At 30.8% G+C, this 15176-nt stretch overlaps 6 protein-coding genes across 6 annotated transcripts; 3 read left to right on the top strand and 3 right to left on the bottom strand.

The window, feature by feature from the left end:
* Nucleotides 1–94: 94 nt before the first annotated feature.
* Nucleotides 95–706, top strand: FG379_001068 (RAS small GTpases RIC1 ypt1; the record flags this gene model as incomplete). The annotated part of the gene is made up of 1 exon (XM_067326671.1): nt 95–706. One exon carries the CDS (start codon nt 95–97, stop codon nt 704–706), a length of 612 nt encoding a protein of 203 aa, XP_067184320.1.
* Nucleotides 707–2852: 2146 nt separating this feature from the next.
* Nucleotides 2853–4343, top strand: FG379_001067 (dead box RNA helicase; the record flags this gene model as incomplete). The annotated part of the gene is made up of 1 exon (XM_067326670.1): nt 2853–4343. One exon carries the CDS (start codon nt 2853–2855, stop codon nt 4341–4343), a length of 1491 nt encoding a protein of 496 aa, XP_067184319.1.
* Nucleotides 4344–4903: 560 nt separating this feature from the next.
* On the top strand, nt 4904–6571 carry FG379_001066 (restin; the record flags this gene model as incomplete). Its single annotated transcript, XM_067326669.1, has 3 exons — nt 4904–5032; nt 5125–6356; nt 6421–6571. The coding sequence occupies 3 exons, from the start codon at nt 4904–4906 to the stop codon at nt 6569–6571; spliced, it is 1512 nt and encodes a 503-aa protein (XP_067184318.1).
* A 281-nt stretch (nt 6572–6852) lies between these two features.
* FG379_001064 (60S ribosomal) lies at nt 6853–9322 on the bottom strand (the record flags this gene model as incomplete). Its single annotated transcript, XM_067326667.1, has 4 exons — nt 6853–7505; nt 7866–8135; nt 8695–8781; nt 9145–9322. 4 exons carry the CDS (start codon nt 9320–9322, stop codon nt 6853–6855), a joined length of 1188 nt encoding a protein of 395 aa, XP_067184316.1.
* Nucleotides 9323–10571: 1249 nt separating this feature from the next.
* FG379_001063 (40S ribosomal S15) lies at nt 10572–11009 on the bottom strand (the record flags this gene model as incomplete). Its single annotated transcript, XM_067326666.1, has 1 exon — nt 10572–11009. The coding sequence occupies one exon, from the start codon at nt 11007–11009 to the stop codon at nt 10572–10574; it is 438 nt and encodes a 145-aa protein (XP_067184315.1).
* A 652-nt stretch (nt 11010–11661) lies between these two features.
* On the bottom strand, nt 11662–14289 carry FG379_001062 (sel protein; the record flags this gene model as incomplete). Its single annotated transcript, XM_067326665.1, has 1 exon — nt 11662–14289. One exon carries the CDS (start codon nt 14287–14289, stop codon nt 11662–11664), a length of 2628 nt encoding a protein of 875 aa, XP_067184314.1.
* Nucleotides 14290–15176: the final 887 nt, after the last annotated feature.

The raw sequence follows: 15176 nt of genomic DNA, 5'->3' as shown, positions 1-15176 counted from the left end.
TATGTAAAGATAGTATTGGGTAGAGTGAGGCCTTAGGTAGTACTGAAGCTTGGCACATTTTATCAGGTTGTTTTGGGGCGAAATTTGAACCTAGATGAATCCAGAGTACGATTATTTGTTTAAACTTTTACTTATAGGTGATAGTGGAGTGGGTAAATCATGCCTTTTGTTACGTTTTGCAGATGATACCTATACAGATAGCTACATTTCAACTATAGGCGTTGACTTTAAGATTAGAACTATAAACCTTGAAAACAAGACCGTAAAACTCCAGATCTGGGATACGGCTGGACAAGAAAGATTTAGAACGATAACTTCAAGCTATTACAGAGGAGCTCACGGAATCATCATTGTTTATGACGTGACTGATAGGGATTCGTTTGATAATGTTAAACAGTGGATACAGGAGATAGATCGCTATGCCATGGAAAATGTAAACAAACTGTTGGTTGGAAATAAGTGCGATCTTGTTAGTAAAAGGGTGGTTACTTCTGATGAAGGGAGAGAGCTTGCTGACTCTCATGGAATTAAGTTTATAGAGACTTCTGCTAAAAATGCCTATAATGTTGAACAGGCTTTCCACACCATGGCTGGGGAGATTAAAAAAAGAGTTCAAGTAAACAATCAAAGCAGCAAGGGTTCTACTCAACAAGGTCCTAAACTTGCAGGTGCCCAACCAATTAGACAAGGAGGATGTTGTTCATAATCGTTTACAGTGTAGATTAAAAAGAAAATAAGAGTAAATAAATGAAGTAGGTAGGACAAGATATGAAGCATCAAACAAGAGAGATATATATTATCGTTATTACTACTATTGTTGTTTTTTCATAAACGACTCTTACTTTCGCTTTCTAAATCCCAAAACTTTAAATCAATAATATGGTTTATGATTCTGATACGTGAGCACTGTTAATGGAAACATCCACTTTATTATCCATACAACCAGTGGTATAGAGTAGATTAATTGCATTATATCTCGGGCTTTTCATTTTGTATACGGCAGTGAGGTGAATGTAATAACATTATTGATTACAGTAATTATAATGAAAAGTAATACATTGTATTTGTGAGAAAATGAGTTTATTACTCGCTTTGTACTTATATAGTAGAAGTAGTAATCGGTCATTATTGATTACACACGGTTCTGTTGGTAATAATGACAACAGCAGTTATTTGTCTTGAATATTTGGAATTCACATAAAAATTGTGGATGCTGAAAGCTTTACAATTCCATTTTACCCAGTTCATTGTTTTACAACATTATGTTGCTCTATATTGGCTATATATCATACCTTATTTCCGTTTTTGTTATAAATTCCAAGACATTGCCACCATTCTAATTCTGATGACAAGGAGTTATTCTATTTATTTGGTATTGTTATTACTGTTATCACTGTATTGTTACCATTATCGTTGTTATACTATTATTACTCATTTATATCAATAATTAACAAGTTAATATGACTTGATTGTGGATTAGTTAGCTGTGAGTCATTTTCGGTATGTTTTTGGTCTCTGATGATGAAACAAAGATTCCCCTATTGAAATTATCTTCTAGATGTTTGAAAACAAGAATCTTCGCTCGAGTTTCTGAAGTGACCTTTATAAAGACTAATAGTGGTTGGTTAAATAATTTCGTTTTTGTCAGCATTGATTTTGACTATATTAAACAGTTCGCGCCGTAATCGAATAATGACATCTTTCGATTTGTTTATTATATTCGGATTACAACGGAATAACTACTATTTTCATACATTCTTTTTAATATAATGCTTTACTTTTTTTTACATGGTATATGGTTCCTTTTTTCTTTATTCAAAATGAGAAAATATCATCCATTTGTTTACTACAATCATTAATTTATGCAGGCTTCATCATCTCAACCGTTACTACACCACTTGTAATAGATAATAACGAAGCAATGTACTAATATGTATAAATGTGGGACATGAAACCAATAAGTGGATTTATTTTAGATTTATATCTGTAACAAAACCATACTTAATTGAGGTGTGTTGTGTCACCCTGACTAGCCTATGATATTATATTTAATCGACTGGGCAGTTCCAATTTATATATGTATATATATATACATATACATATACAATAGTATAATACGCAACTTAAATTGGGATTTGATGTTATTCCTAATTGCTGTATCTTAAGTATTATTTCGTGATAAGTAAACATTAACCATTGCGTATCCCATATATTGATTGTTCTTTTTATTAGGCATGTACTTTATTGGAGAGTCGGGCAATTAAATGATGCTTTAAAATTGATACATGTTAGGACTGAGTTTTGTAACTGTGAAATTAAACTTAAACTGATAATTGCCTATCCAGTAAATTTACATTTAATACTTGATTAATTTTACAACTTTAACGGTTATCTATGCTACTTTGTGTACTGTGCCTCCTCGACATAAGTTGTGTGACTCTCCCTGGGCTGGCCGCCACCTACCGTGGTGATTAGTTCTGAATTTATTATTCAAGTATCGCGATGCTAATCGATTCAATTTGTACATTCGAGTTTGTTCTTTGACTTTTTTTTTACCATTATAGTCTTGCTCTTCTCAATTATCACATATGGCGCCAAAGGTGTTTAAATCTCGTAATGAGTTATTTTTGCTGTTTATTTGGAGTTGCGGTAGTAAAGGCTGCCAAGTAAATTGATTTGACATTTATAGTACAAATATTAAATTTTGGTTCTGGTTGTACAAATTTTCCATAAAATAATTTAAACATTAAAACCAAGTTCACTATACCTGAATGTGAACATATTTAGTTATATTCGACTTTGAGTACATTTTCATTAAATTCAGGAGTTGACCTGTACATAGGCACTAAACAATGAAAGAATTGTTATACGCAGGTAATAAAAAAGGTAATATTGAAAGTAGAAAGTCATCATTTTCTATATTAGCTTCCGGTACCTCATTTACAAATGGAAGAAAATCTAAAGAACTATGGGAAAAAATATCGAACGAAATGTCTGGAGTGGGTGGGTATTTCACAACAAATAAATCAAATACAGAGTTGTATAATGAGAACGAGGAAATAGATAAGAATAACTGTTCTGAGGAGCAGATATTGGATATGAGGAATAAATATAATATAGTCGTAGATGGTGACAACAAAACAAAACCTCTTTTTACTTTTGGTGAAATCAAAGAAAATGGCAACGTTCCAGAATGGGTGATTCATAACATCACAAACATACTAAAATACGCAAATCCGACTCCCATTCAATCTCAAGTTATACCACTTATGTTTTCAGACACAGACCTACTCGTGCAATCACCTACAGGGTCAGGTAAAACACTTTGTTATATAATTCCAATCTTGTCTGGACTTCAAAATGAGAAAATTTATTGCTCAAATTTGATACTAAGTCCAACAAGAGAGCTTGCTCAGCAAATAGTTAGAGAAGTTAAAGTTATACTAGATACTCACGGTAAGAAATATCGTTGCAGGTATATAAGTGGTAGAATAAATAAAGAACAAGAGAAAAAAACAAAAAGATTAGATATAGCCGTATCCACACCATATAGATTTGCTGATATATGTAAAAATGGTATTGTTACCCTGGAAAATTGTAAGGTGATAGTACTTGATGAGGTAGATAAACTTCTTGATCTCGGTTTTGCACCACAAATAGACGAAATACTTTCATATTCAAACATTTCAAAGGGAAAAAAAGTTCAGATTGTTGCTTTTTCTGCTACTCTACCACAAAATGTGGTCAATCTGGCAGACACAATTATGAAATCACCTGTTAAAGTCACTCTTGGTCACAAATTAGCTGCTTCCAGTACAATTATTCAAGAACTTGTATGCGTAACGAAAAATGATGCTAAAATGGAGTCATTTAGACAACTTATAAGACAAGGAAAAATAATATTACCGACTCTTGTATTTACAAATAGTAAGCAAGATGCACAAAGACTATACAACAAATTACTGTATGAAAGTCTTATTGTTGAGGTTATTCATTCTGAAATGTCAAAAATAAAAAGGGACAATATTATTCAAAGATTTAGAGCAGGAAAAATATGGATTCTTATTTGTACTGACTTAATGGCAAGAGGCGTTGACTTTAAAAACGTTTCTTGTGTAGTTAATTACGACTTTCCACACTCACCCAATAATTACATTCACCGAGTTGGGCGTTGTGGAAGAGGTGGTAGAACTGGATATGCAATCACATTCTTTACACTAAATGATATACCAAAAATTAAATCAATTGCAAAAGTTATTAAATCTTCTGGGGCAACAGTTCCTTCCTGGATGCTTAAAATTAAACTTAATAATATTAGGAAGTCTCGTTTCTATAAAAAATAATACATTTCTCTATAATTTCAAAAGAATCACTACATATTACTACTGAGAAATTAAACATACACTGTTACTCTTTTTCAATGTGATCGTTTAAACACTTAATTTTAACATTATTTTCCCTTAATAATGAACGCGTGTAGATTTTTTTGTTCGTTACGAGTTGTATTTTATAATCAAATTGCATGGATTTAGCGCTTATTTCAGTGCAAAATGATATATCCACATGCAGGCATGCAAATACCGGTACTAAAAGAATGCAAACAATCAACATGTAAAAAATTACATCACACAAATTCTTTAAATATTTAAATTGTTTAGCACTTTAATATTGCTAAAATTAATCTGCGCTTAAATTTGTTATACTGAACAAATCTTTAAATTGAATTATGAACTTAGGATTGCAATTAGTGTATTTTAAATAGGTAGTTTAATACTGCAATAGGAGTAATAAATTAATTAGAGGAGTATAATAACAATAGCAGTATTATTTTGGTTGTTAACCTTGAGAAGAATCAAGAAAAGTATAATAGAGTGAAAGAGTAATGAATTTAAATTAAAGTAAAATGTTCAATTCAAAAATATCAAAATATGTTTATGATTATATAAATAAAAAAGGAACGACTTCAAGTGAAGCAAAATTGTTGTATCATAAATTCGAAAAGATAATAACTAACAATGAGAATGTTAAAAAAGTAAGTTAATTTATATTAAATATACCTTCTTGTTAGAAAAAATTATAATTACATTCATTGTTTTGAAATATATTCAACTTACACACCGTTAGATTATAGAAAAAAGCGAGAAAATTCATAGAGAGTACACAACAGAACAAGACGGAATATTCAACATAATTAAATCAATAGAAAGAAAGAGCAGTGAATATTCAAGAGTAAAATTTGAATATTATGAAATAAAAAGTAGAATAGAGAAATACTTGACTGATCTGAATAAAATATCTATAGATGAGGAAAAGAATAAAGAATTGTTGGCAAATGAGGACAAGGAATATAATGACATATTAAGCCAGTTTCAGGTGAAAGAGAAAGTATATGCAGAAAAAGTAAATTTAAAAAAAAATGAAGAAAAAGAAATAGATATTGAATTAGAGAAAAAAGAAAAATTAAACAAAGAATTAAACATATTAAAGTTATCTATATTGTCTCTAGAATCTTGTTATTATGTTAAAAATAAACAATTAATTCAATTGGAGGATAATTTAAAAAGTGTGGAGGACAATACAAGGTGTATGTTGGGGATGATATCACTGGAAAATACTGGAATACTAACTTTGAAGGCTGAGTACGCAGGGATGAATAATTATAAACAAAAATTATTGGATGAATATGAAAATAATAGTGATAGAATAAATAAAGACATCAAAGAAAATAAACAAAAATTAGATATTTTAATTAAAAAAATAGCAAGTAATAGAAAAGCAATACTTCAAATAAGAGAGAAAAAAAATGAATTAAATGAAAATATAAAAAGTATGAATCAAGTGTTGAAACAAATGAAAAGTAAATTAACACTAAATGAATTAAATATAAAAGATATCAACAATACATTAAGTGCGATAAAAAGGCAAATAGAAAAACAACAAGAAAAGAATAAATTAATATCCTACTTGTTTAAAACAAATAGGGAATTTGATTTATCAAATATATTCAATGATGAATCAATAATTTCAGAGGCTAAGGCTTACTATGTGAATAGCGATAAAAATGAAAATATAGATATTAATAATGAAAATATTATTCTTGAAATATCAAATTTGGTTCAAGAGCTGGATAGTATGAAAAAAAAATTACTGGAAAAAGATGAAAATATATCTGAAATTAGGAAAATTCAAAAGGAGATATGTGAGGAAATAACAAATGCAAAAAAACTAAACTCTGAGTTGCTTGAAAAACAAAGAGAATTAAGTAATAGAGAAGAATCACTGTACGAAAAAAAGAATAAATTAAACAATATATTATTATTTAAAAGTACACATAATTCCAAAAGTGATGTTAATAGGTAAGTTTGAATTTATAGTTGTATATTATTATTTTAATTCGATTGAATTATTACATTTAAACAGACAAGTTCTAATAAACAAATTAATAGATTTTACCGAAAAACTGGGGAAAAAGTTAATACAAGCAAATCCAAATACGAACATACTGTCACTGGAAAACTCAAAAAAACAGTGGCAAAACAAGACAAATGAAAATGAAAAAAGAAATTTTTAGTGAGAAATAGATCAAAGTAACAAGAAATACAATTTAAATTTACTTTTTACTAGGACCAACCAAGGAAATAAATTAATTACTTTTAGAATCAGTACATGTTTGTATTTCATCACCTCTTCGTGACAATTAAAAAAAAGTCAACTTCACATAAAAACCTATCCAAATTATTAAAGTTTATGTACGAGGGGATAAAACTAAGAAGAAAATTGACATTGTCGTGTATCAACACTAATATTAAAAGTAAAAACTTGGCAATTCACTCAAGTTGTCATTCATTTAGTTCAGTTTTGGTTGTGACCAGAAAGAGCCCTTGCTGCAATTGCAATGTCGGATTTTTGTTTGATTGATTTCTTCAATGCACGATTTGCTGCCTTTTGGAGTTTCTTGGTTCCATGAGCTCTTGTACCTGGGATCTGTTCTAGTCTTGCATTTCTTCTAAGCCTTGTGTAAGCTGGGTTCAGACGAGCTCTAATTGATAAGTTGGTTAAATTGTTTTTCTTAGTCTTTGACCTATTCATTGACATCATGCACCTGAAACCACGTAATGGTCTTAATACAGATTGAACTTCAGTTGAGTTAATAATGCGACCAATATCGGCATTTGTCATTGCTGCACGTGGTAAAGTATATCCAACTTTAGATGAAGAACCATTGGTATAACTACCATAAATTTCCTGGAGTCTTTTAATTGCATCTTTTGTGTAGATTGTTAATCTACCAAAGGTACCACCAGGAGCGAGTCTAAGTAAATTCAAACGTTCAACTGAACATGTAGAGACGCCCTTAATGTTTCTCATAGCCTTTACAATCCCGTTATCCTCAGCATATACAATTAGTGGACCAACTGCACATACTCTTCTTCTGTTTCTCATTTTACCCTTACCACATCTAATTGCAACAGAAGATTCAATACGCTTCATTTCATCTTCGAGGCCTAATATTATCGAAGTAAGTTGATTATTAGTTAGACATTGTTTATAATTTATATATTGATGGAAAGTAATGATATCGAGATTGTTTGGGTTATACATATTGGCAACTTGGTGGCGTAGTAAGAAAGAGTCACAGATATCACAATAAATTGTTTTTAATGTATCTCAGATATAATCAAAAAGGAAGCATGCTCAACATATTACTGAATTCAGTATGAGCTGGGTAACTTCCAGAATCATCCCAAATACATTGAATACATAATGCATACATTATAGTATTACATTGTAATATCCATTTCTTGTTACTACGTAAAATTGCAAATACAACTCAAAACCGAATAAAATCATCTCCTTCCACAAACAAAACTTACCGAAACTTTTGAAGAATTCGATTGCTGCACTGGTCTTCTTAATATTTTGAATATCACTGGAAACAACCAATGGTAATTCAGGTATATTATCAATGCGATGACCACGTGCCATAACCAAAGCCGGGCATCCTGTTGCTGCAATGGCAGAAGCAACAGCATGACGCTTCTCAGTTGTATTAATCTTCCTGTGAAATCTTCTGTAAGTCTTGTTTGGACTGAACATATGACCACCACGACACATGTTACCAAAAGCACCCTGGCCTGTAAGTCGAAACAATCGATAATTTCAAAGTTAGTAATTTGACCAAAGAATGTGAAAGGAAGATAATTTATGGAGAATGAAATCTTGGTGTTTAATTAGCCCGTATTATTAAAACAATATTCTGAGTCACAACTTCGCATGCATAGATCCGTTGTTATGGCATAACCGAACCTCATTATACATTGATAATATAATCTCCATAACACCGAACATACTTAAATAAAATGCCAGTGTTTGCATTTTATTTAACAAAATATATTGATGTTATAAAGAAAATAATGTCAATATTTAGAAACAATAAAACACTTCAGACTATCCAAGAACAAAATCGTTATTGAATAGCAAATAATCGGTTTATCCACATAAAGAAATTAACATTAATTTCAAATTCAGTGTGGTGCACGACTTATTATACATCATTAATTGTTTGCGTTTCAAAACATAACATTATCTTAATATAATGACGGTACAGATCACATCATTTCAATAATAGAACCAATTCTGATTATTACATATACGCCACTCCATAAATATCTGTAATTTGGGTGTAAAACATACCTGATCTACTGGTACCGGATGCAGAAACACGTGGAATACGAGCAACAGCTCTACCAGTACCCCATGATTCAGCGGAGTGTTGATGGCCTGGAAATAGCAAATTAAAATTAAATCATTTTATCAATATATAAAAAGGTAATAGTGCAATTCAATGGTATAAAATTAACATTAAAACAGTATTAAGTATATTCAAGGTGACTTTTATGCATTTAAATGTATACGTATGTAGATATACAGAATATTGGGAAAATAACATCAGAATCTACTATCTTGTGAAATCTTAATTTCAGACATCATATTTTAATGTTAAAATCAGATGTCCCTATCAAAATAGCTTTCATCACAAATCAGATATTTTCCCACATTCAAACGCAAACACCAATTCTCCAAGATCATGATACCATTGAGGCATAAGCAGTAATATTACCTTTTATGGAATCCAAAACATACCTGCTTTCGTAGAAACACCATAAGCTTGTCTTTTATTCTTTGACATGTTTGTAAATACGTAGCGAACGAGATCATGTCTTAATGGAGAAACAAAGACAGTTGGTAATGGAATCGTTGAAACTGCCTTCGTTGAGTCATTTATTGGAAATACGCTAACAATTGGTCTTGCAAATGTCATTTTCGTATATTGTTATAGTAACAAGTGCGAATTCTTCTATCTAAAAAGAACAAATAAAGTTGAAACGATACTATGTTATTCAAATGAATAGAAATAAATAAGTGAAATATTTATTTATTATTCTTATTGAAATAAAAAATAGCTCCAAAAAAATCAGAAACAATTGCAAATACCTGATACAATCTTATTTTTCTTTTGATAATTTATTATTTAAAGTATGAAAATATATTTATAGTTTTTGTTTTCTATAACTCAACGACTAGGCGGTTAATCACATTTTACCACAATTCAGTAATCAAACTAGGCGTCTCTGGATTTGGCGCCACGTTTAATAATTTATAATTATTTAGAGTTCAAAGCAAGGTTCGCAATAGGCAATAAAGTAGAATTTCCATTGATGTAAACAACAACATTAAACGAAAATTCCAGTAAATAAGTTTGGACTAGGTTAGATACCCACGTATAAACTACGGGACATTGCGTGTTTCAACTTTTTTTGTGAAAAGACGTTTTTTTCAACAGATAAAATATGTAATATTAGGTTTTAAATCGTTGTACTAAACTGGAAATGGTTGTATATTCGCATTTATCCTTTTTAAAATGTAATCGGAACTTACAGGTATGATTTGCAAATAAATAAGTTAGATAGCTGTATTGTTAGAGTGGGATTTACTGTGTTTATTCTTATATATCTTAAATAGTGTTATTATTTGAAAATGATTGTCTTAACGTCGGGACAGATGTTCGTTTTTTTCATTACCACTTAAAATAGGATTGAGTATGAAAGTACCTTACTTCTTCGACGGCAAAATCAATTCGAGGAATGTGGCTGCGACTTTACAGATTACACAGTACTTTGACAAATACAAATGTGTTTTGATCCGATAGTTTTTCTAGATAACTTGCTGTTCCAATTCGGAGTCACTTTCAAATAAGAAAAGTGGTGATTTGGAGTTTGACATGGGATTTACGGTTAAATGCTGTAGAATTCGGTATATAAGTAAACTAAATGAAGTAGTGATATTCGATACCTTAAGATAGTTACCAAAGGAGGAAACAGGGAAACAAATCAAAAAAACAAGATTTCTTTCTTTGCAGCTTCAAGAAGAGAGGAGGGATTTCTTAATTAAATTTACTGATTAAAAATACTAGTATTGCTCCATTTTCTAAGATGTGTAATAAAATTACATTAACTATTAGTATCACAACGGCAATCGAATATCGTTTCAGTTAATATGAAAGAATTCAATCACTTAAGGGGGATAAATCTTGATGAACTCGTGCACCCTGCACCTGGTTTACCGTGCCTGACTGGCTTGTATGTAATTGAGAATTCTCCAAGATACATCCCAATCATTTCTGGTTTAATTTCAACAGTGACATATGTTTTACCGTTGTAGACGCCAGCTACAGAACCAACCATTTCTGGAAGGATAACCATGTTGCGGAGGTGAGTTCTTACTGCGACAGGTTTCTCACCCATTGGACATTCCGCCTTTGATTTACGCAATTTTGCGAGAAAAGTCGCTGTTCTTCTGTTAAGACATCCTCTTGCTATTTTTCGTCTTTGGCGAGCTGGAAGAAGTTCAACAACCTCGTCCAATTTCATCGACAAAAGTTTATTGAGGTCAACACCCCTGTAACTATAGGTTCTGAAAGTTCTCTTCTTTTGCTCTGCTTCTGCCATCGTTTCTATACTTTAAATAAAAAACAAACCTAACAATTCTGTTTTTATTCCAATTTAAATTTGTGGCGGAAAAAGATAAAACTTATTTTCTTGTTTCTAATATTTATTTTTAACAATTGATTACTATAATTAAACTATTAAATAGTTAAAGTTTACTTTAAACAAAATTATAGGCATATTAGACATAAAAAAAAGTCAAATTTACCTTTTAATTTACTCGTTTCATTAGTAACTAGTATTATTTATTTAGTACTATACACTGTTCCCGCCTAACAGTAATAGATTAATTAAAACGAACAAGCATTACATGAAGAGAGTATATTCATATCTATGTTTATAAACGTAATTTGTATTTACTGTTAGACGTATTTTTACTATTTATTTCTCACTCGTTGCGTATATTAGCATTTTACTCGGTAATATATATCTAAAAACAAATGAGACAGATACCATTAATAAATAAAAATGTTAGGCGCCGAGCAGCGCGCCAAACACGTAAGCAACAAATTGATTTTACATGTCCACATGAGAAAAGCTAAATGAAGATGCGAGATTGAATATGCTTAAGCCATTAACGTTAGCACTAATATAAACATTAGCGAAATCAATAAGTTGTTGTGTTGCAATTGCGCAATAGTTAGCATTATTTAGTTTAATTATAGGCGTTTCCGGTACTATCGTTGGAGTTAGTACTACATCTGTTAGTTAAATAATTAACTATGTGAACTGCAGCAGGGTAAATAATCTTTAACAAAAGCTTTGCAGTAATAAGAGAAGCAAGTGCAACTATTAGCATGATGAGCAATTTAAGTTCATCCCTTTGTTTTAAGGAGGTTGAAAACTGTGTGCGAGAAATAAAGAATTCGTGAATTTTAGCTAGAAAAATGATGAATTCACCAACACCATTGCTCATTCTCCCAATATGTCCAACTTCCATCATTTTTTTGTAGTATGATATGGCTATTTTAATATTTTGTTTGACACCTATTCCAAATTGATACATATATCCTAAGTTAAAACAGGCTTCAGATATGGAAGATATCATATGTCTTGATCTAAGTGTAAAATACGAGACTATTTTGTATATATCTGATGCAACCAAATAGTTAGGCATATTATTCAAGTGTATCTCCGGGATGATGTTTCTTTCCGTATTACCTAAATTATGACTGTCACTATTATTATTGTTTATTACAAATCTAAGTTCTGAGCCTCTTCCGTAGTACGAATTATCCCCATACTTAATCATAGAGTCTAAGTTATCTTTTGAAATTCCCATTTCAATAAATATTTGTGGTAAATACCAAGGATCGCTCTCCACCATAATTTGATCATCTCTCTTTTCGCTGTATTCCGAATTATTAAAAGACTCGTTTCCATTAATATTTGTTTCAGTGTTTGTATAGTAGTCAGCAATTGTATCTATACCAAGATAGTTTAGTAATGAGTATGGAAAGATGTAACTCATAAAATAAGACAAATATATTTGCAAATAATACATTACAAGTTGTATATCTAAAATTTTATTTAAATCCAAACTGAACAAATATTTATTTTGTTTTGAAAAAAGTTCACTTGCTGTGTGTTCCGTAGAACCATTTACCGAAAAGTTATTTATCTTGTCTGAATTTCTATTAATTCCAAATTTAGAAGCACCCCAAAAGTTATTTTTCTTGTATTCTTTTTCTATTAAAGAGGGAATATTAGCTAATGAAGGTTCATGTCCAGTTAAAGCAAGTTTAAGAGTGAGAAAAAACTTTAAACCATTAATGTTGCTATATAATTTGTAATTTTTTAAATTTGATATTTTATTTATATCTTTGACTATGTCAGTTACAAATGGTGATTTATGAATAATATTTTTCAAAAATTGTATAGCTACCTTACAATCTCTATTTATACCAAGTCCGTTAAAATTCAGTTGAGCAAGTGCATAGGAAGCAGGGGCATGCCCCTGTTCATAGGCTCTAGTATACCAAAGAAGAGCTTCTGAATAGGATTGTGTTGTACCCATTCCTGTAAGATATAGAGAAGCTAAATTATATTGTGCATCTGGGAATAAATGATGGGCACTCTCATTAAAATGGTGAAACGATAATCTAAAATTCTGTTCAAATTCCTTACAACCGTGAAAATATATATAACCCATTCCATTGTGTCCTCCTGGGTCGTTGTATATAAAAGCAGATATTGAAAAGTATTCTGAAGCCGCATCTAGATCTCTTTCATTATTATCATTACCTAATCCCAAGGCATACATATAACCTAATAGGCCTATAGCCTCTCCATATATTGATGTAGAAGCGGTATCTAATACAGTCCCTGCTAAATTTTTTGCTCTTTCAGCTAGTTTTCTAAGATATTTGTATGACTTGTTAAAATTTTGTGGAAATCCATCAGATCCCATTAAATACCTTTTTGCTACAGCAAGTTGAATGAATATATTTCCTGATTCAGCTAAGTTAAGTGCTAAATCATGTCTATTCCGATTTTCAGATTCACTATATAACTTTTTTATTGGATCCCAATCTGGAATTGAAAGTCTAATTAACTCCTCATGTTTTATTACGCCCTCTCTTCTGTGCTCTAATATGCAATCCTTTGCTACCTCAAGGTAATTTGAAAATGCAGCCTCGCATGAATTTGGAAATCCCAATCCATTTTCGTACCTAAATCCCAATGCAAGTTGAGCACCTTTATGTCCTGACAAAGATGAAAAGTAAAGATATAAATTTGAATATGCTATAGACTCCGTAAATTTGTCATAAGCTTTTCTTTCGTGGCTGTAACTATCATTAAACAACTTATTTCTACTTAATTCATTCTTATAGTATTTAATCGCTTTTTCAATGTCGTCTTTTGAATTAAAGTTCAATGAATCGCAGCTGATTATATTACTTTTATCATTGTATAAGCCACCACACTCTAGTCTGTTTAGTGATGGATAAATAAAATACGCTAAACCCATATTGAACTGGGCTTCTGGGTTCCCTAAATCCGATGAAACCTTCCAAAATGCTATTGCCATCTCTATGTCTTGTTTAATATATTTGTCTCCTATAAAGTACTTATCACCAACTTTTAATAAACATTCTGAATTTAAAAATAATTCGTCTGCATCTACATATTCATTAGGTAAATTTAATTTGCATTCTCTATTTATTATTTCGGCTACTTCTTTGTTTAATTCCTTACCATTTACTCCAATGTTGTATCCTACTCCAGTGACTATTAATAAATATACAGAAATGTATACATAAAATGATATTTTATTTAACATTATTTAAATCCTAATACGTTACTTCAAATCTAATTGGTCCACTCTTTTCTACAAAGTTTTTCCATTCAGAATTATACTTAAACTATTGTGGTGTGAAAATGTATTGATGCACTTTGCAACACTTAATCTCTATTAATACACCTTGATATCATATATTTACTCTAGATTCATACATTACAAAAAAGTAAATCTAGTCCATTAATTTCAGACTTATTCTGGCCCATAAAAGTCCCAGAAAGTCAATAAATATTATTCAAATCCACCTAAACTATTTTTATATATAAAATCACGCCCTATTGATTGCATTTACTTCTTCCTTTTAAAACTTAAAACTAAATTACGATTTTTGTAGCCACTGCCTTCGTTCCTTCCCTTTTCCTTAGATGCCTCGGTTTTACTCTACAATTTCAGAACGCCTTTGCTTTTTTACACCCCTCTTTTACTCTCGACTTTGCTTCATTTACTTTTTTTTATATGAGCCTTATTGATTCGTATTTTTAGGTTACTCCTTATATCCCCTTATTGAGACTCTGGCGGGCACTCGCACTTGTCATTATTTGTGTGTAGGCAATAAGTTATATGGCTTGAAATAAAAAAAAGTGGAAAAAGGTATAGAGGTTTTATTAAGGTGATAAGTGAAAATTACTGCGACCAAAATAGATAAAAGTGGTGCAAACGGTGGTCACAGCGCCGAGAATAGCTTGTCTCAGGACCATTAACAACTTTTTCGGTCCCAATGATAAATCACCACACACCAAAAATACAGATTAATCGGATTTCCTGAAACAAAATAAAAACAATAGTAATAAAACAGTGGCAAAAACAAAGTCAATTCCTTCAGGAAGTTTAATTAGTTGATTAAACCGAATCAAAATTAGATAGTTAAT

The sequence above is a fragment of the Cryptosporidium bovis genome, assembly GCF_009768925.1.
Source record: "Cryptosporidium bovis isolate 45015 chromosome Unknown contig_20, whole genome shotgun sequence".
In the NCBI taxonomy this organism is placed as follows: domain Eukaryota; phylum Apicomplexa; class Conoidasida; order Eucoccidiorida; family Cryptosporidiidae; genus Cryptosporidium; species Cryptosporidium bovis.
Note: the sequence above shows the minus strand (reverse complement) of the source record. Positions and strands in the feature narration are given on the sequence as shown.